This window comes from Argopecten irradians, chromosome 4 (assembly GCF_041381155.1).
Source record: "Argopecten irradians isolate NY chromosome 4, Ai_NY, whole genome shotgun sequence".
NCBI lineage: Eukaryota > Metazoa > Mollusca > Bivalvia > Pectinida > Pectinidae > Argopecten > Argopecten irradians.
Genome location: NC_091137.1, coordinates 52,230,461 through 52,251,099, shown reverse-complemented (window position 1 = coordinate 52,251,099; position 20,639 = coordinate 52,230,461). Strand labels below are relative to the sequence as shown.

Here is a 20,639-nt window from a genome sequence, read left to right as displayed (position 1 = left end):
AGTCAAGTGGTAACCATTGATTCTAGTAGTCATTAAGATTTAGCAAATAGTTGAGACAATTATCCAACTAGTTGAATTGAGGTGCTTTTACTTCTAAAATTGAACTATTCATGCTGGCATCAATGTATTATTTCTGCATAGATGTTCATAGTTTCAGTGAGAAATCTAGTCATCATTAATACTTCTAACTATGGTACTGAAAAGTGAATTGTGAAATATACAAACATTGAATACATTGGACTTGGTTGAAAGTAAGATTTAATTTGATTAAATTAAACATGGTAAAGAATAATCAGTTTATATATCTCATATAACAGATTATTAACCAAGGGGGAGAATTGTAATAAGTATTGTAAAACGATCGCACCGATAGCTTCATTGAGTTGTACATTAGAGTTATCTCCCTTGAAGACCATACTTTCCACCCCAGCCATCTTTGATGGGCTGCTGTACGTTACTATGTTTGAAATAAACAGCACATGAACCCACAGAGGTAATCATCGTTTATTACAGGATGTCTATATAATAGCTAGATATTTCGAAAAAATTGACTATAATGAATTCATAATTACATAATCAAATTAATGTTAAATGGCATTTTCTTATTTAATGTATGACATTATAGGCCAAGTGTGTCCAGCGTACGCGTTATGGATGTGGATACGGGCGAAGGTGTATTCCGCTGTTTTTTTTATATTACTAATCTCAAGATAGATAGATAGATACATAGATAGATAGATAGATAGATACATTTTTAGATACAAAATCCATCCCGATAAATATTAAATTTTGACACTTTAAATCTGGGCTATCACTAATATGAATGGAGATAAAGAATCAACACAGTCAAAGGGCATTTTATGTTGTGTATGTTGTGTGAGTGAATTCGGCGATGGCTTGGTATAGTCTATTACGTAATCACCTTGGTGACGGTGGGTGTGTCCTGCCCCGAGTAAGGCTGTTAGTGCGTCGTAGTTCAATGGTCCGCAATGTCCAGCCTTGACCCAGATGATACTGTATATTACCTACATGTACCTACTTGCAGAAACATATATATATACATATGTTTCTGCTACTTGTATCAAATTGATGACATGCGAGTTAATTAGCCTTAACATTGTATTATGCTGTGATATATAAGCAATATATTTTCTCTAATCTCAAAAACATTTGTAGAATTTTTTTTCCACTTTGACATGAAAAGGATGAAGATATTGACACAGTTATAAAAGTATGTTTAATTATGTATTCTTTTATTTCTGATAAATTATTATTACATCAACGAATTATCAAATTGGACACAAAATGTCGTGAAATTGGTCCCAATTTGTAGCTATACATGTAGTTTTTCCTATACATTCTATGTTTTACATTTTTTCTTAGATTTTTTCCTATCTCATCTAGGCGCGGATTTTAATCAAATTTGGCATACTTGTAGAAACTTATCTACTCTTTCAGCTAATAATATTTGCATAATTTTCCTTTATGCACTTTTAGAGAAAACCGTATTTCAATACCACCCAAAACTTTTTCGTTGCCATTTTAAGAACAAGGAAGGAAATGACGTTCAAGTGGTGCACAAAAAAATAAATAAATATTATGAGCTGAAAGTGTAGATAATTTCTACAAGTATGCCAAAACTGATTAATATTCGCCAATATATGAGATCAGGAAAAATCAAAGAAAAAATGTAAAAATACATAGAATATATAGGGAAAAAAATTACGAAGACTTTTGGCACGTTACTGTTCGTGTACATTTTGCCATATGACTAGGAACGGACATGAGACAAAATCGTTCGAACACAATAATATTTCATTCGAAATCTATAACTTTATTTTTCCATCCACAGATGCTTTTTGCTGGAAATAATTTCATACATATCTGAAAACGTCAGTCGTTGCAAAACTGAAGCAAATAAAGAATCTTAATCTGAACCTGATTGACAGGCGTCATTGCAAGATTAATTAGCCTTGGTCAGTGTTTACCTAATTATAAGGTAATTATTTTAATTATTATTAATTCAATACACAACCATATATACTTTATATACTTTTTTCACATTACGTTTTTAATATACCAGTACATATGATCATTGAACACATCTATAGACAGTGGCATCGCTCACAGGAAATTAATGAGTACACAAATCGGCAAAATTGACCATCTTGGCGTGCGAGCGCCGGAAGCGCGATTATTTAGGTATTTTGGAGGTCCGGGGGTCTTACCGTGGGTCTCTCCTGGGGTCTCCCCGGACCAAAAAAGTTGCGATTTAGAATGGCTGAGATGAGTTTTAAGATGCATTTTAAGATTTTGCGAGCGCCGAAGGTGGGTGGTGTTTGGTGGGTCCAGAGGTCTCACTCGGGAAAAAATATTACGATTTAGAAAGACTGAGATGAGATTTACGATGCATTTTGATGATTTTAAATTTTTACTATTAAAGGTTTGAACATTAAGTTCTTAAACGTTTTAGGAAATGCGCCGCGCAGCGGAAACTTTTCTAAAATGAAGTACGTAAAACGGTTAAAAACATTTCAGTCTTAGAATTTGAGCAAACAGACATTTGCCTCCCCCTTACCCACCGCTTCTGCGTATAAACTAGGACCGTTATGGCCGTTTTAACCGTACTCCGTCTAAATTGGTTTGTGGTTAGTGAAGCACATTGAAAAAAAATACAGATAAGTTTATAAGTTGATAGCTATCGACACAGAAATATCAGCGGAATTTAAAACACATCTTCTACATTTTGTTGTATGACATTTAGGGAGGCATTGGAAAAGATGTTTACATGCACTGATATTGTAATTTTAATGATGTAAATTCAGTGGGTCTATCGTTAATATCTGCAACATGTAACATAATAAAGACTTGTATCCACGTCTAAAACTGACATAATCCGCCACCAATCACCATCACTGTACACCATTACCATTATTGAACAGTTCGAGCTTCTAATTTTACTTCAATATAAAGATATAAGGTCATGGGCCTCTTGGTATTTTTAGGTTTGTGATCACTTATGACCTACTCCATGTTTCACTTTCTATAGCAAGCCACCTAATTCCTGACTTCTATGGCTGCTCTGTGTAGAATACACAACTTGTGTATAGATTATTCAGCTCCACCTAATATATTGACCTTACTCTCTAAATGTATGTTTATATATAAATGCAATCTATGTCCACTGGTGATTCATGCATCTAAATTACATAATCTCGGTTGATTATAATACACATTGGACATCCGATACATTTCTTTAAAGATGCTCCACCGCTGACAAATGACAATTTTTTGCTATAAAAAACAGCGGCAGACGGATAAGTGTTTTTATTCAGTTACAAAAGTTAATTTACTCACCAATGAAAAGATTGAGCTTCTAATTTTGCTTCAACATGAAAATGTTAAAAATAAGTAATTGCACCCCGAAAAAAGCCGTCGGTTTTCAATATAAATTACAAAATTAAAAAAGAAATGATTGAGTTAAACAGAAAAAAGATCAGATTATCAGAAGTGCTTCGATAATTTCAGATATTTTCCAAAATTAACCTTTGAATATGGGAATTATTGTAGTATATCTTTATAAATCTAAGCAGGTGAAGGATCTGTAAAATGTTTAAAAAAAATGTAGTAAAAGTTTGCTGATTATTATCAATTAAATTCTTAGTTTAACGATGCCGTGAACCTATTTCAGAATTATCATTATTATGGACTCTATAGAGAGGAGGAGGAGAGAGAGAGAGAGAGAGAGACAGAGAGAGACAGGGAGAGACAGGGAGAGAGATGAATTAAATATAATATTAATGAGATATAATCTAATTGTCTGTCTGTAGTTTTGGCAAAGCTGCCTTTTCATATATTTAGCCTGCAAAAATACATGTTGATAGTAATGTTAACACGATCATGTAACAAAACATATAGAAATAGATGAAAAAAGTTCACTGAATTTGAGATTTTACCATGATAACAGTAGTTAACCATTTCATAGAAAATGATAAATAATTAAAATAACCACGAGGTATATTACAGGGAATTATGACTATAGAAATGAAATGTCTGGGGAGACCTTTTGCTTATAATATGGGTATTTACATATATTATGTTTTATTTTCCTAATGCATGCAAATAAATTATTATCACATGCATCAAGCTTGCAGTACTTTCAGTACTTCGATATTTATTTCAAAATAAAACCCTTTTGTTTCCTCCTTCTTACATTTTTAAGCAAAAATCATTTCCTTACGTCCTTGTTTCTTTCATTTTCGTTTGTTTTTGCCACTAAAATTACCTTTTGCTTAATTTATAATGATATTAACATACTCAATATAACTCATACATTGACGCGCGAAATCTCACCTACCTACTCGAGTTACATACAAACGCCCACACACTAATGTGTACACGTAAACAGACACACACATAAACTGATGCACACACATTTAGATTGAACCTTTTTAATGGATTGCACTTTTACTCTTTTAAAACAAAGGAAAGCATTTATTGAATTTTTCAACCTAGATTGAAGTAGGATATTTTCTGCTCAAAGAAAAACTTCATATAAGTATTGAAATAATGTACACATATACTAGCGCTAACTTTAACTTCATGGAAAGATCCATGTTTGAAAATAGCAAAGTTTTAGGATACTGTTGTCCGGATTGGAACTATGTATCCGGATGTGTCATCGTTATAGAATGATAAAACCACTAATAATTGAATTTTGCATGGAATGGCTATCAAAATCACAAGTACACCGTCGACGACTTTTCTACTACGTCAATAACACAATGATTAAAAATTATAACTTGTTGGATATTCATCAGTAAATACTTTGGTATTGATTACTTTAAATAGGACAATACTCACAAGGTAGTAGAGAAGTTCAACATAAAAGTTCAACAAAACGTTTTGGCTCCAGCATTTCAAATAAAAGTAAAAACTCAATATTAATGTTTAAAAGCAACACATCCGTTTGCATGTATGGGTATAGATATAATCAAAGTGCTGAAAGTACTGCAGTCCTAAAACTTGATTTTATGAGTTGAATGGGTTCAAAATTTTGCGATGATGTGAAAATTGTATTATGTCATAGCATGTAGTAATAAGTAAACTGCAAAATATCTTATAACATAATATATAATAATAATATAACATAAGCTCAAAGCTCATTCCCCTTTCAATCCTAATATTGCTATATACGTATACGGCTGGTAATGTATACAATATGTGTTTTTTGTCTGGGTACCCTCTCTCCCACCTAGAGCTAAAGGCGCATTCCCATTTCAATCCTTATAAGATTGCTATGGAATGGTTCATGGGAACCACTGAGATGACAGCCATTTCAAAAGTCTTGCACATCGTCCAACTGCCTTGGACCGTATACCACTTTTAACTTATAAAATATGTGTTATTTGACCCGGAATTACAGTTTCCGACCTGGAGCTCAGGTCTCGTTCCGAGTTCAATCTGAATAAGATTGCTATGGATTTTTCTATTGGCACCACTGAGTTGGCAGCCACTTTCAATGGTCTACACGAGCACGTCTTCCCACTGCTTGGGCCGTATGCGGCTGATTATGTATATAAGATGGGTTTTTGGTAAGGGGATCCACTCTCCCCCAGAGTGGTGAAGGTTCGTTCCCCTTTCAATCCTAATAAGATTGCTATGGAATGTTCCATGGGAACCACCAAGATGGCACCCACCTTCAAAAGCCGTGCACGAGCACGTCTTCCCACTGCCTGGGACCGCATACGGCTGATAATGTATATAAGATGGAGTTTTTGGTAAGGGGATCCACTCTCCCCCAGAAATGTTCCATGTGGACCACCAAGATGGCAGCCACCTTCAAATGTCGTGCACGAGCACGTCTTCCCACTGCCTAGGACCGTATACGGTTGATAATGTATATAAGACGGGTATTTTGGTAAGGGGATCCACTCTCCCCCAGAGTGCTGAAGGTTCGTCCGCTTTCAATCCTAATGATATTGCTATGGAATGTTCCATGGGAACCATCAAAATGGCGGCCACCTTCAAAAGTTTTGCACGAGCACGTCTTCCCACTGCTTGAGCCGTATACGGCTGATTATGTATATAAGATGGGGTTTTTGGTAAGGGGATCCACTCTCCCCCAGAGTGCTGAAGGTTCATTCCGCTTTCAATCCTGATAAGATTGCTATGGAATGTTCCATGGGAACCACTGAGATGGCAGCCACCTTCAAAAGTCATACACGAACACGTCTTCCCACTGTCTGGGACCTTATACGGTTGATAATGTATGTAATATATGTTATTTGACCCGAAGATCCGGTTTCCGACCTGAAGCTCAGGGCTCGTTCCCCGAGTTAGTAATATGCTTCAAATGAAATATATAAGTGTTAAATTCTTATTTTTCACCTCTGATGCATCGGAGATAAAAGGTAAATAAATATGAGCGCAACTGAAGATATGATATCAGTAAAATAAATCATTATCGTCAGTAAAACTCTCAGATGGCTTATAAAGATCTGTGCTTTAGATATTTACGTGAAAACTCTGAAAGATTACAGTTATTCCAAATAATTAAACAAAAAAATGGCTATATATAATTTCGCTGCATCCGTCAAAACAGGTGACGCTTGAATAACGAATTACTGTCTTACTTTACTTTACCCGGCCAGAAGTAAGTTAGACAGTTATTCGTTATTCGAATAACGAATAACGAATAACTGTCCAACTTTGCCTTGCTCTTGGCAAGATCTAGAATTCGATATTCATATATGGATACTCTAACTGCAACAACACGACTCACAACGAACGTTACAGAGTTCAGGTAGGAAGATAATTAATTCCCACGTATTCCTTTACGTCCGTGTTTGTTACTTAGCGTTCAAAACCTAACAAACAAATCATGATGGTTGTCTTAATGTTTTCAGATTAAGTGCTTAGTATTAGGGTCATGATAAACGTACACATCACTTTTTATCCCCGTCGAATGTTGACGTTGGTATTGGATGATAACGTACACAAGTGAAATAGGATGTCTTCGCTGTGACCTTTTTATATGCTAACTGGTTAATGTATACTCAATAAAATGAGTTAAGGATCACTGAGCATGATGCATTTTCAACCAAACAGTTTGAATATGATTTTTATAATAATTTATTGCCAAAAGTATCACATTTATTGATTTAAAATTATTCCTCTACCAGAAAATGGTACATTTATCAAACCACATGCATACAGCAAGGCATACCTTTAATTTCAAAGTGAAAGTACGTATGGAACTTAACAGTCAATTTCATTCAGGAGTGATCATTCGGTTATCAGTACCTGCTTGACCTCCTCTGGCCTGAATGACGTCACGCCAACGCCTGCTGAAGCTAGAGATAATTATACGGATGGTCACATCATTCTTCTAGGGTGGTTTCCTTTTCAGGATTTGGCAATTGAACGGTCCGCCTCTGAATCTTTCTCTGACGAACATCCTAGATGTGTTTTATAAGATTCCAGTATGAAGAAGCTGCGGGCCAGTCCATGGTCCATTGCTGTTCGATACCTATTCATCTAAAACATTGTTTTTGTTTATTTTCAAAAATTACATATTTGACGCATATCGTGTTTTGTTTTTATATTGTTTATAGAGTTTACTTGCCTTCGTGACATTTTTTGTTATTTGAAATCCTTTTGTGAAAGCAATAATACATACGGTTTATCATGACAAATAACCTATAATAACAATAATATATTGTTATTATAATGGCATGTTTCTTCGAGAGACCAGATGCACTAAATCTTGTGATAACTAGCATGAAATATCTTATGCTAGTTCATTCTAACTAGGAAGTAGAAGTATTTTAAAACCTGTTAAAGATTGGTCAATATTTCCAAGTGGGGGAAACGTGCAGCGTGATTAGGTATCTTAACTCATTACCCCCTGAAACATAATGGACTGTTCTTATCTTTGAATAAGAAGAGCGTAAATTTGTCTTCAGGGGTGGATGAGTTCAGACAAAGGGTTTAGCGTACTCTACTGTTGCATTATACAATGAGGTAGATTTCGTCTAAATGCAGTATGGATTATACTGGGATAAGGTGTTCATTTATAAAAAACTACTCGATGTCAAAGTACGTTTTTATCGAACTGACAGAGGGATTTCTCATCTCCTCTAAACTTGAATTTATTTGAAGAGTGATAACTCCCAACAATGAAGTACATGTATGTGTTTTACAGAAAACAGAAGGGAAATACCCTGTAGCCTCCAGAACTTGATTTAAATATGAAATAAATATATCGCACGTAGCATCACATTATTATTTTTTGTACTTCACAAAAAAGTAAAATTAATTCAACTAATTATTCATCTAAAGGGACACTATACTGTAAATCAGGGTTTTTTTCGCGGTTAATACATTTGGCGATTTCCGTTTAAACATATGTTCGCGGATTGGAAATTGAACGGAAAAAGTTTTGAATTTATTTGTGCAAGAAAAGTGGACGATATAAATTTAAGCAAAAAAGCTTTCGGGAATTTATCAGATAAGTTCGCAAAATAAATCACAGCCAAAAAGTTTATCTACAGTATGTATCCAAAATTGTATAGCCGTTACCACCAGCACATCTCTGACTACATATACCTCCAATACTTATTTTGTAACACTAGGTAGGCTTTTCCATATATGAACGAAAGGTTGTATAAATGGAAATCTACAAGGAAGTTGTTTTCGTTTTTATTTAATATTGTGGTAGGGCATCGATTGTGGGAAGATATAGATGATATTTCTTTTTTTTTCTTGATAAATAACACTAATTGCAACGGTAGGAATTACAAAATGTATGCAGGAAACATTGTAGTTTTGGTTTTTTAACGATATTTCCATTGTGTTCCGATTGGTCAATATTGAGTGAAACTATCAATGGTGATATTTTCACTCGGGTGAAAAATATCACATATATTTTCACCATTAAACCCTATGTTTCACATAATGTTTCACATAATGTTTTCTCATCAAGTATCCGATTATCAAAATAGAATGGCATAGCATGATACCAAACCGACACTCGTGTATTAGTCTTTCTATTATAAACCATGTCATGTAACCATCACCAGGAGTGCACTCGATTACGATGTACCTACTTGAGGTGGTAACATACTTTATACAGTAGGTATATGCTTAATAATAATTCCGCGATTTTGAAGATCTTGTTTCGTTTGAAAAAAAAATTGGTCCGCAAAAATAGGTAACTATTATATGATTGTGTCGGTTTCAGTCAAAATTGCAAATCAGCAAAATTATTCTGATAACCGGTATATAGACAGCGAAGACAGTGTTTGTTTTAATTTGTTTTACTTGAGCAAATATAACGTCTTTATAAAATAAATCTAAATAGCACACCGTATAAACTGTTAATATCGTCGCGAGGGCCATGCTTTGATAGCGAAAAGTGGATCCTTGAATTATTGAGATATGGTTCACTCAAATGTACCCTGATAGTAAAAGTTTAAAACCGCTAAATGTATGTGTCTCGTCTTTATTATTAATTTCTATTTATTTTACAACGATTGCGAAACAAGTTATATAACTTATACTAATTAATTTCGATGGCCCGGAGGGGTCTTGTACTCAGGGTCATTGACCCGCTTAAATAACGGACTAGAGGGTATTTCCACAAATGACAAATGGAAAATATAACACCAGAAACATGTTTTGCTTTCAATTGGTGTATATTGTTTACTTAATCTCTTGCCCTCCGATCTGCTATTGCGGAAGTAACAGCCGACATGCGCATTGTAAACCTGCAAGATAAAATTTGGCAATCTAACGGGTATATAAACTGAACTTGGGCGCAATGCATGATATAGTTTGCGCAAAAACGAAATGGATAAAACATTTATATTCGCCGTAGTCACTACAGCATTATTTGTAGGGATATGCGATGGGTATGCTTTATTTTTTATTTACACATGTATTTATATATTTTACTCTTTTATCCACATTGACCAATATAGATATATCAATATACAATGTAGCTGGGTTTTTTCTATTATATATTAAGGAATATAAATGAAGCGCATTTCTTGCATTTGAGTAGAAACAGAAACATCACTCTTCATTTGGATTTTAGAAAAGAAAAATACTGACATTTATGTAAACCATATAGTTTGGTGACTTCAATAATAGATGGTTTGATGGAAATATGGAATGATAAATGATGGCGTTTGTACATTTACAGAAGTGTTTGCTCATATACGGTTATGGCACCCTATCGGACAAGGATATGTAGCTTTCGAGCGGGATGGTGGTATGTATAAATTGAATCGTTTACATGTACGCCGTATATTGTAATGTAAATTTGAAATGCTCAGTTATTTAAGCAAGGTAAAGTTGGACAATTATTCGTTATTCGTTATTCGAATAACGAATAACTGTCTAACTTTACTTCTGACTGGGTAAAGTAAAGTTAGACGGTTATTCGTTATTCAAGCGTCACCTAATATTTATTTACACAATATCGATATTATTAGGATTGTGTTTTGTAAAAATAGTTTTATAAATGTTAGTCAAACCCTATTTTAGTTCCCAAAGTTTAGATTTTCTGATAAAGAAATATTTTATTTTTATAATATAGTTGGCATCACAAGTACGTGACCAGATATAGGTCGGAGACTAGATATCGCTGTTGTCCAGGATACAAGGGAGCTGGGTGTAATACACGTACGTACATGGGTTTAAAGTTTGCTTTAACAATGTATAGGCGAATATTCAAACAATTTTGTTTAAATAGTTTTATTTCTTTTAAAAAACTACCTTTATATGAACCAGTTTAATAACCTCGACAATTTGTTATACAAGATATAAGCATTCAATAACTTTGAAAGTGACATACTTGCAGTCGTAAAATGTTGATTATGGTTGCCTGGTAAAATAAAGTAATTGATAATATGGAAAACTCAATCAATAATTTTCTATTTCCTCTTATATTAAGAAAAGCATGATGTATTATAATAGTAAATGAGAAAAATAGTTACTTTGCATTTGGATATATATCTTTCATGTATGAACATCCGTCGATATTCTAAAAATGAATGAAACATTGACATAAACTGTATTAATACAATTGATTAAACGAGGGCAAATCAAAATAAATTATTACATTTTTCGCTGTGAAATATAAGGTTTTATGGTTTTTACGGTTCACTTTTGTCTGGTACACAAGCGAAGCATTTTTTACACGTTTCTGTACCACGGTATACTTTTGTGGTACACTTTTACGTTACATATATTTTGTATGTTTCTGTACTGTGCTGCTGCCGAAAGCGGTCATGGTACACTTTTAAAGGGGCATTTACCTTGTTACATTCCAAGCGAAGATTACCAAATACCTCGGCGTCAACTTATTGGGGTTTAATCGGAAAATTAATAGCTCTGTTCACCCTTGGGGTCATTAGCAATCAGCGACCGCTCTCGGCCACACAAAAGTGTACCATGGTACAGAAACGTGTAAAAAATGCTTCATTCGTGTACTAGACGAAAGTGTACCGTGGTACAGAAACGGGTAAAAAATGCTTCGATTGTGTACCAGACAAAAGTGTACCGTGGTACAGAAAGGTGTAAAAAATAATTCAAATGTGCCTGGCCGCCTTCGGCTAACGGGACAAAAAAAGAAGAAAAAATATGTAACACAAAACATAACGTGGTACAGAAACGTGTAAAAAATGCTTCGTTTGTGTACCAGACAAAAGTGTACCGTGGTACAGAAACGAATAAAAAATGCTTCGATTGTGTACCAGACAAAAGTGTACCGCGGTACAGAAACGAATAAAAAATGCTTCGATTGTGTACCAGGCAAACGTGTACCGTGGTACAGAAAGGTGTAAAAAATAATTCAAATGTGCCTGGCCGTCTTCGGCCATCGTAAATTTTGTTATGTTCACAAAAATACGACATAATAATCGCAAGGACAAAAAAACTCTTGTAAAATACAATGACGGAATAACCTTGGCGAAACTAGTTGTGATGGTCTTCTGGAAATGGAAGCGAGAAAACATATTTCTACCACAATAGGCGGTGTTATTCAACTCTAAGGGTATGAAATAAACGATGCAGCTGTTGATTAACAATTTGTTTATACCACACGTGGTATAAACTCTGTACGCATTCTGATTGGCTGACACGATGAACTTTGACCGAACTACGTCTTTCTCAGTGTCGTGTCATCATTTGTTAACGTCATCAATAATCGATTAACGTCATGATATGCTGTGATCGCCGCTTACCGCCAAAACTGCTGTTGGATAGCATACTTATCCTTGTCGTATTTCTATCGGCTAAAAGCGGATATAATTGTGGTAGTAACAGGGTCACACGACTCGTGGTTGTTGGATATGGAATTTATTCCACACGAGTGAGTTATTTTTTAAAAGTTACAAAAGACACTCGCTAAAGCTCGTGTCTTTCGTAACTTTTATAAAATAACTCACTCGTGTGGAATAAATTCCATATCCAACAACCACTCGTTGTGTAACCCCTATGTAATACATAGAATATTCCTTGTTTCTTGATGAATACCAGTAATATTTCATCTCCTGAGGTACAAACTTTGATATTTTTTATATCACGAGTGCGAAGCACAACTGAAAAATATCAAAGTTTCCACCTCACCCGATGAAATAAAACTGGTATTCATCAAGAAACAAGGAATATCCTCTATTCATTTATTCATAGAGATGATACAGACATTTAAACCAGAACTCTGAAAGGAGACACGTTGCCATCGACTCTTAGCATCATACACATCTTTTAAAAGTCTTGTTAACCTTTCTTATGATTATCTTAAAGATTGAATTAAGAAATAAAATGACTGTGTAATGTATATTTTGAATGTCAAATCTTACTAAAATGATTTTTTTGAAACATAAAAAATGAGATAGTATATGTTATAACGTTAGGAGGTGGAATAGCAAATATACTCAATTTAAATATAATCAGTTAGGTATTTGTATGCATACACATAAATAAAACGCGTCATTAAATTTCAAATATTGTAATTTTGATTCAACATTGCAGCCATCTGTTCACCTATATGTGAAAACAACGGACGATGCGTTTCTCCGAATAATTGCCAGTGTTTGCAGGGAACTACTGGAAGTAGATGTCAACAAAGTAAGTGTCCGCTATCGTCTACAAACTTGCTTGATTGACGAATTGTGTATTGATATGTAGACATTTGCAGTTAATGTAATCTATTCAGTTTGTATTGAATAATAATAATACTATAAGACTCTTTAATATGTAGATATGAAGGATAGGGATATTCTACCCGAGGGTCACAAAATGTTGTAAAACCCCAGGCTTGACGAGTTTTTTTTTTACATTTTGTGATCCCGAGGGTAGAATATCCCTATCCTTCATTATCAAAGTATGAGAGAGTATTTTTCTCTCATACTTCGACGTTTTATTACAATTTTACTATTGTAAAAAATTTTACTAATAATTTCCCGCCATTTTGAAACAAATTCGAAAAAAACGAGACTGCGAGTCAATTCTCCATACATGAAAATATGCGTAATATATTCAACGATATGCGTAATATTTTCAACGCAAATTCAGTTTTTTGTATCTTTTAAAGTAAATCTGGCCAACTTTCTGAAAAAAATTAAATTGCAACGAGAAAATAGTAACTTTTTGACGCTGTGACATCACGAGGCTTTATTGCATGGGAAGCCATGCAATACAGCTTCAGGCGACATGGGTGTATTGCCCTGGACCAGCCAGTATTACACGTGTTGGTATGGGAGAAATATTATTATTTAACAAAGAAAATTTTTATCTTTATTTTTGCAAAAATTCAAAAACAATATACTAGGAATGTAAATTGTATAATTTGATGTACGTTGCGTCTCTATTCTATCTTCGAAATGAAATTAATGTATATTGGGATAATTTTAAAACGTATCAATGATGACACATTCTAAACCTCGTTTGCTTTCTTATGATTACATTGGCTGTGCTCTCTGCCATCCTGAACATATGTAATATATCTTATCCATGTTTATTTAAATCATACATGTTATGGGCATAGTACATAGAAATGGGAACTGCAATTGTGAATGCTTAACAGTGTGGAAGAATCCCTAACACATGGACACATGTCAAGAGTGATTGAGTCAAGAGTCAAGAGCGACCACTGATCACTATGAACGTATAATATATGGTTCGTGGAAGTCGCCTAAAGAACAAAATTACAATCAATATAAATCCCGAATAATTGCATTCAAGTTTTAAGTTTTATTCAAGTTTTGGAACATATTCCATCAGCATATTAATAATAGTTTTAACATAACGAAAAGAAATGGAAGGGTTATATCAGGAACTAGTTAGATATTTGTTTACATCAATTCTTTCTACTTTGTATTATAATAACTACACTTTTGTTATATTTTCTCCATTCTATTCCACCAGAGTTACTTCCCTTAGTTTCACTACTGACGAATGGAAAAAGGGAAGTAACTGTGATGAATAAGCATATATGGTCTCTAACTTATCTTTCAGTAACCTGCTCCTACCTGAAACCCTGCTTTCCAGGAATATGCTCCTACCCGGATAACTGTCGATGTCAAGACGGATTTGCTGGACAAAGATGCTTAACAAGTAATTTGACAATTTCATGCACATCGTTTTTGTAGACAAAATAGCTTTGCCTCTTTATCAATACATATGATGAAGTATACTGAAGCATAACTTTACATATGTATTATAAAAATATTTTGATGTTAGGTTAAGACTCATTTCAAACATATAAATGATAAGGGATATTCTACCCGACGATCACAAAATGTATAATTGTACAAACAATTTATAGTACAACTGAATATTCTTAATTACGATTTATTTATTCAATAGTCACCGTTATATTAATTATGAGTTGAAATTCAGTAAGGTTCTTCTATATACTGTTTCATCAATACTAGTATTAGAAAGTTATTTATTTCTTCTTAACTATAGTTCAACACCCTCCTACAATGTTGAAAAGTACCGCTTTTCTTCTCAATGAAGAACGATCTTCCGGGAAGGAATTGTACCGGTTTGTGACAGATTCCTCTTCTCCGGACAACAACAAAATAGATATGATTTGGGTCAATAAGAATGACTACAACGTGGTGAATGTTAACTTTGAAGCTGACTACTCCCCCTATATACAAAGTTTACCTGACAGACGATATATCCAGGATTATGTGTTTGGTATAGTGGACGCTAGGATACAGCTGACCCTGAATAAAATAACACGCCCAGGTATTTACATTGCAATAATTTATCTTTTTTTTCTTTCTTTCTCGCTGTATATTTGGCGATGTTATAGGAAAACAATAACACCCCCATAAAACAGGAATAAACCTAAAATACCAATATAGATATATAGAAAGCATGCCTTGTCATTTGATGAAGGACTACAACATGTAATATCAGTCATTCTGTCTTTGTATAGTATACAGTGATCTGCCCTTGTGACTGTGACTTCAGTATAGTTTGCAAAATGTATGGCATTACGCTCCAGAAATACAAGCCGTAACAACAAATACTTAACCCCTAGATCAATCAAATGCCATGAATACTATCCTTTCCAAAATTTTATTTTATTCAATAGACATGTAAATAACAATTTTTACTTTTCAAAGAAGGACTTTCACACCAATTTATATATTTAAATTGATTATTCTAATTTTGAACACAAACTTTCACCACTTTCACATTAGTTTTAGATATATTATCATTTATATACATTCAAAATAAATTGATGCATAATTAATTTAGATAGTGTATATTGATTTCCATCAATTATGTCAGGGGAGACAACTCTAATATACAAATAGTAAAAGGGATACTACTCCGTTTCACATATTTTAATATTCTACTTTCCATACCAAAATTAAGCCAATGTTCTACTTTATAGGTGACACTGTGACATACAGGAAAACACCGAAATCCTACACCTGTTCCGGCTACCCTGCATCCACAACACTAGCCCATAGAATGGTCTGCAACCACACCGACACAAATTTTGACTGGTTATTGGAACATGGGGATAAGTATGTGTTCTGTGATATTGAAAACCCTTCTGTCATATTCGATTCTCCTGGGAGCTATCATTGCCACTAAATATCCAGCCCAGCCCTCTTGATCAGGAAACAGACTCTAGTCCAAAACTCTCTTCATTTTAGACTTTACAAAAAGTTACATCATTAAGGATTGGCTAAGTCAAAACTTAAGTTTAAGATTCTTTCATGATCATTGAGTCTGGACTATGTCATGGCTAAACTAAAAAAAGGAAAGAAAAAAAAAATTTCGTCAATCAGACAACCAACAGAGATTTCCTTTCAATTTATCACATACTTATCCTTCAGTTTAATAGTAAAAGAGTGGAATAATGTAGCTTTCGTAAAATTGCTAAAATAACCAGAACAGTTTTGTTACTGTACTTTTTTTAAAATATAAATTATCATACCATCAAATGATAATTCATATTTCATAAAAGTATAAAGCCTACATCTATTTCATTACATTTGTTACGTAAACTGTAATGGTGGTGATGCTCTTTTCTAGTTTGACTGTCTCAGTTACTGCAAAGAATGGTGGAATCAGACACATATTGAACCAAAACACCAATCGCCTGTACAGGACTGAACAGTATGCAGGGAGGACAGCTACAAAACAGATGCAGTACATGTTCGACTTCCATGTCCCTAGACACTGTAGTGAAAACAACAGCTGTTCCCACCACGAACCCCCACTACACCTCTCTAAAGACATCAGTAAGGTAGGGTTGGCAATGCCCAGCTCCAATAATGTTTTTATTTTGATCCTAAATCTACACACAACAAACGATGAAATATTTCACTACACCATTTCTTTACAAAAGAAACAGCAATTCCGCAAACGCTCAAAACGTATGGACCAACTATAATGTGCGTATAGACTACAAATGTGAAAATAGATTAAATCCTGGTCAGATATATCAAAATTGAATTATAATCTCGTATGAACATCAATTACAATACATTTTAGGAAGTGTAAACAAAGTCTGAAATGAACCGCAAAATAAGTTAGGAAATTACCTATCGAATCGTCAAAATTTTAAATTATCATAAAATAATTAAATTTTGCTTGTTACGAGCATTTTCATTGGCTTAAAAATTACTTTATAAGCCCATAAAGGGAAAAAATGGCGTCCCCGTTTGTGACGTTGCTTCTAATTGGCTGAGATGATTGCGCAATGATTTCATAGACAAAAGAGTCCAAAAATCAATTTTGAGTATTGAAGAAATTATCTTTAATAAATTAAATTATAATTTCGCGGTTTATTTAGACTACACTCAGATTTTTGGGTTATATCTCCATAACATAAAAACATCTATTCAAGTTAATCTTTAAATAAGTCAATTTGAATGACGTGCTGTAATACTTTCCGTCAGCTTACGACATTTGTCGTAAAATGGCACCAACTGTATCGGCAATGTTAAAACTCAGAATAAAATACCAAGAATTCCTCAAAATATTTTCTTATACATCGCTCTTGTCCTGTTTAATAATCTTTATACTGTGGTGACAACGCTTTAATCACAAAGCTTAGGACCAGTTGGAACCAGATAAACAGCCACAATGACATAAAGAATATATATATTTGTTTCATTTAACAGGAGCCAGTCACCATCAGTTGGGACGGCTGGATAGACGATCTTTCTGGTGTCAACAAGTACACGATTTATGTGTACAAGCTGGGGTCAGATAGCAGGACAGGGGAACTAACTGAACCAAACACAAACCACTCTTTCTCTACTATACAGGTGAATGTAACTGAGCCATTTCCTGTTTACGCACCGAATGGAATCGGCATGTATAGTATTCTACTAGAGGTAGCGGATAAGGCGAGCAACTTTAAGTACGCAAGACGACTTTTTCTGTTCGACGATTCCTCACATGTCTCTATAAATGATAACAAAATGACCATACCTGGGTCGGTTGGAGAAAAACATCTATGGATTTCCACACTGCAAAACGAAAGTACTCTAGGTCAGCCTATTCAGGTAAGCTGGGCCAATCATTTCGTCAACAATGATCATGTGAGATTGAAACTTCTAACACGAGTGTCCCCGTATAAAGCGAATGTGTACAATGGAATTCTAGATCGCATTGTAAAACCGGGTCTTGACGACAATGAGGGAGATCGTATGATGCAGCCCATTGACAACATACATGGAATAGTACGTGTACAGACAACTTATAAACGCGACAAAGATGGAGGTACGACTATAACACAGGCCCCAAACCATGGATGGCAAAACGTGCCTGCATACCTAACCGAACGCACCTCCATCAACATCCCGCGACAGGACGGCGACTCCATACGTATATGGGTGCGTGCGTTCGATGCTGTAAACAACAATGCCACCGACTCTATCCTGTTGCATGCCGACTCATCCCCGCCCGTCATAGAACAACCAGTCTTTCACAAAAACATTCACAATGGTTCTTTTCCGTTCTCGAGTCGGTGAGTTATATAGTTAAATAGTTTGTTCGTACTCTATAAATTGTTTGTTTATAAACGCCTAGTTTATTAAACCAAGAGCATGAATAAGGAAATTATTGTCACAAAAAGCACCATCACCCGTTTAGAATAATACAATCGTTTACTCTTTTGGGGTGAGGTGGGATAATCTCGATTAACCCAACTTAAATTGTCAAACACGAGGCTTTGTCGAGCGTTTGGCAGCTTAAAGGTCTTTTCCTGAGAGTTGAGCTTTTCTGTCTTACCCCTAAGTGGATGAATGATTCTGTTCCCCTTACCCTGCTGTCTGTGCACCACTTTGTGTCTCAAAGTGTCTTTACCATGGGGTGAAATAGAAAAAAAATCTCATACGGTACACCCCAGTTTTCACACAAAAAATACGCAATAGTTCTTTCCCGTTATCCAGCTAGTAACTTGTGTGTGGTCTTTCTATAATTGATTGTTTACATCAAAGGCCAATGAACAAGAAAATTAATGTGGCAAAAAGCTTGAAGAAGCTTGTTTATAATGTATAACGCCATTGTTTAATATTTTAGGGTTTCAATATTGGCGTCCGACAAGCATAGTGGAATTCGTATGATCAAATGGAAAATTATCGCTAATGATTCAGAGGAATTGTTTCAATCTGGAAGTGAAAGTGGAAATGTCACCGATGTAAGGATCATATCATCAGTTTAATTTACATCATAGCCGTCTACAAATTCCATTCCTTTGACGTTTTCATTATTGTATTCTGTAACGTTTTATTATATTTTAGCATTTCAGTTGAAATAAGCAGCGATCAAAACTATAACAAATAGTTTTATCTAAATAAACTAACAAACAATAATGATAAATGCTATCTGAATAAGCAATAGTCAAACAATAATAAACAGTGTTATCTGAACTCAAAAAATGATTTTAAAACAGGAAAATGTAAAGGAATTATATGGACGAATGTTAACGTGAGTCACACAAATGACAAAAGTTTGGCAATAATGTATGAAAAATAACTTTCTGGTCTAGCAGAGTTACTTTCTATTGTTTCACTGAAAAAACGAAAAAATGGGAAGTAACTCCAGTAGATCAAAATGATATAATAATTAGTACCAAGAAATATCCCATATCGAATGTCTACTTTAATCCATATAGACAAAGCCTAGTCTACAGGAAGGAGACTGTTCTTCTGACGGCGAATGCTACTATTTCTATCACCAATTTGAGATCAACAACTGCTGGTTCAAAGTGCCAAAGGATGAACTTCAAACACAAGTTACAAATATCGACATCGAAGTTTTCAACTCTGCAATGTTAAGTTCAATCGCACGATTTCAGGTAATTTTTGTTGTTCTCAGAACTGGCTCATCATGCATCTATAGATAGCGTAGTCAAAACATATAATCAATAATGAAGAGTAGTCATTGCCATGGACAAAATAATGTTTTTGAATATAAATGAAATATAACCCAAGAGGTATTTAATCTTTAATACAGTTAGATTATTATTTGTTAAATTGTGTTGTTAATGTCTTGTATTTATCTGTTTATGTCATATTTCTTTATCGTATATTTGTGTTTATTTTTCATATTATCATTTTATATACATTCTTTTATTTTCATTTTGCCAATAGGTTGTATTCTCGTTTTCTTTCTCACTTAACTATAGCTAATTAAAAAAAAACATTTAAAAACTGTTATACTACTAAATTTTCTGTCACTCTCTTTCTCGGAACATATTCATTCATTCACCGATTCAATCTCAATGTGTCCGTCTTCCTGTGGGGTGTTAATTGGTGAAGAATTTTGAAATTACCAAATATAAATAGACACTGAAAAATATAAATGATAAGAAACTGTTTCCAGGAAAAAATGTTTCCTGCGGCTTGGGCCCTCTACATGCGATGACAATCAAATTGTCATATAAGGGAAGAGAGACTGCATAATTAGCGGTATGGTTTTGCTTTTACTATTTTGTATCAAAAGTTTTTTTCCTATGTTTAGATTTTAGGTTCCGTTTTGCTTGTTATCGGTGAGTTTCTATACTGATTAGTATATACAATGTAACTCGTTTAGTATTTAAAAATAGTATCTGATAGGGAAAAGAGTTCCGTAGTGCTCACTTA

The 20,639-nt window shown here is 34.3% G+C and overlaps 2 protein-coding genes across 2 annotated transcripts in view; one reads left to right on the top strand and one right to left on the bottom strand.

Annotated features, from left to right (window-relative positions):
- LOC138321984 (uncharacterized) overlaps positions 1-20,639 on the bottom strand; it is a 91,688-nt gene that overhangs the window by 50,855 nt on the left and 20,194 nt on the right. The window lies entirely within an intron of this gene.
- LOC138322020 (uncharacterized) lies at positions 9,778-20,186 on the top strand. Its single transcript, XM_069266077.1, has 12 exons — positions 9,778-9,914; positions 10,208-10,276; positions 10,604-10,689; positions 13,042-13,137; positions 14,527-14,625; positions 14,980-15,267; positions 15,926-16,061; positions 16,576-16,789; positions 17,670-18,520; positions 19,075-19,192; positions 19,670-19,852; positions 20,148-20,186. Exons 1-12 carry the CDS (start codon positions 9,853-9,855, stop codon positions 20,184-20,186), a joined length of 2,241 nt encoding a protein of 746 aa, XP_069122178.1. The 5' UTR covers positions 9,778-9,852.

Excerpts from the sequence above, each read along its gene's own strand:
- LOC138322020 (XM_069266077.1), top strand. The coding sequence starts at position 9,853 with ATGGATAAAACATTTATATTCGCCGTAGTCACTACAGCATTATTTGTA. Across the intron at positions 16,790-17,669 it reads TCTCTAAAGACATCAGTAAG|GAGCCAGTCACCATCAGTTG; the intron begins GTAGGGTTGGCA and ends TTCATTTAACAG. Across the intron at positions 19,193-19,669 it reads AAAGTGGAAATGTCACCGAT|ACAAAGCCTAGTCTACAGGA; the intron begins GTAAGGATCATA and ends TAATCCATATAG.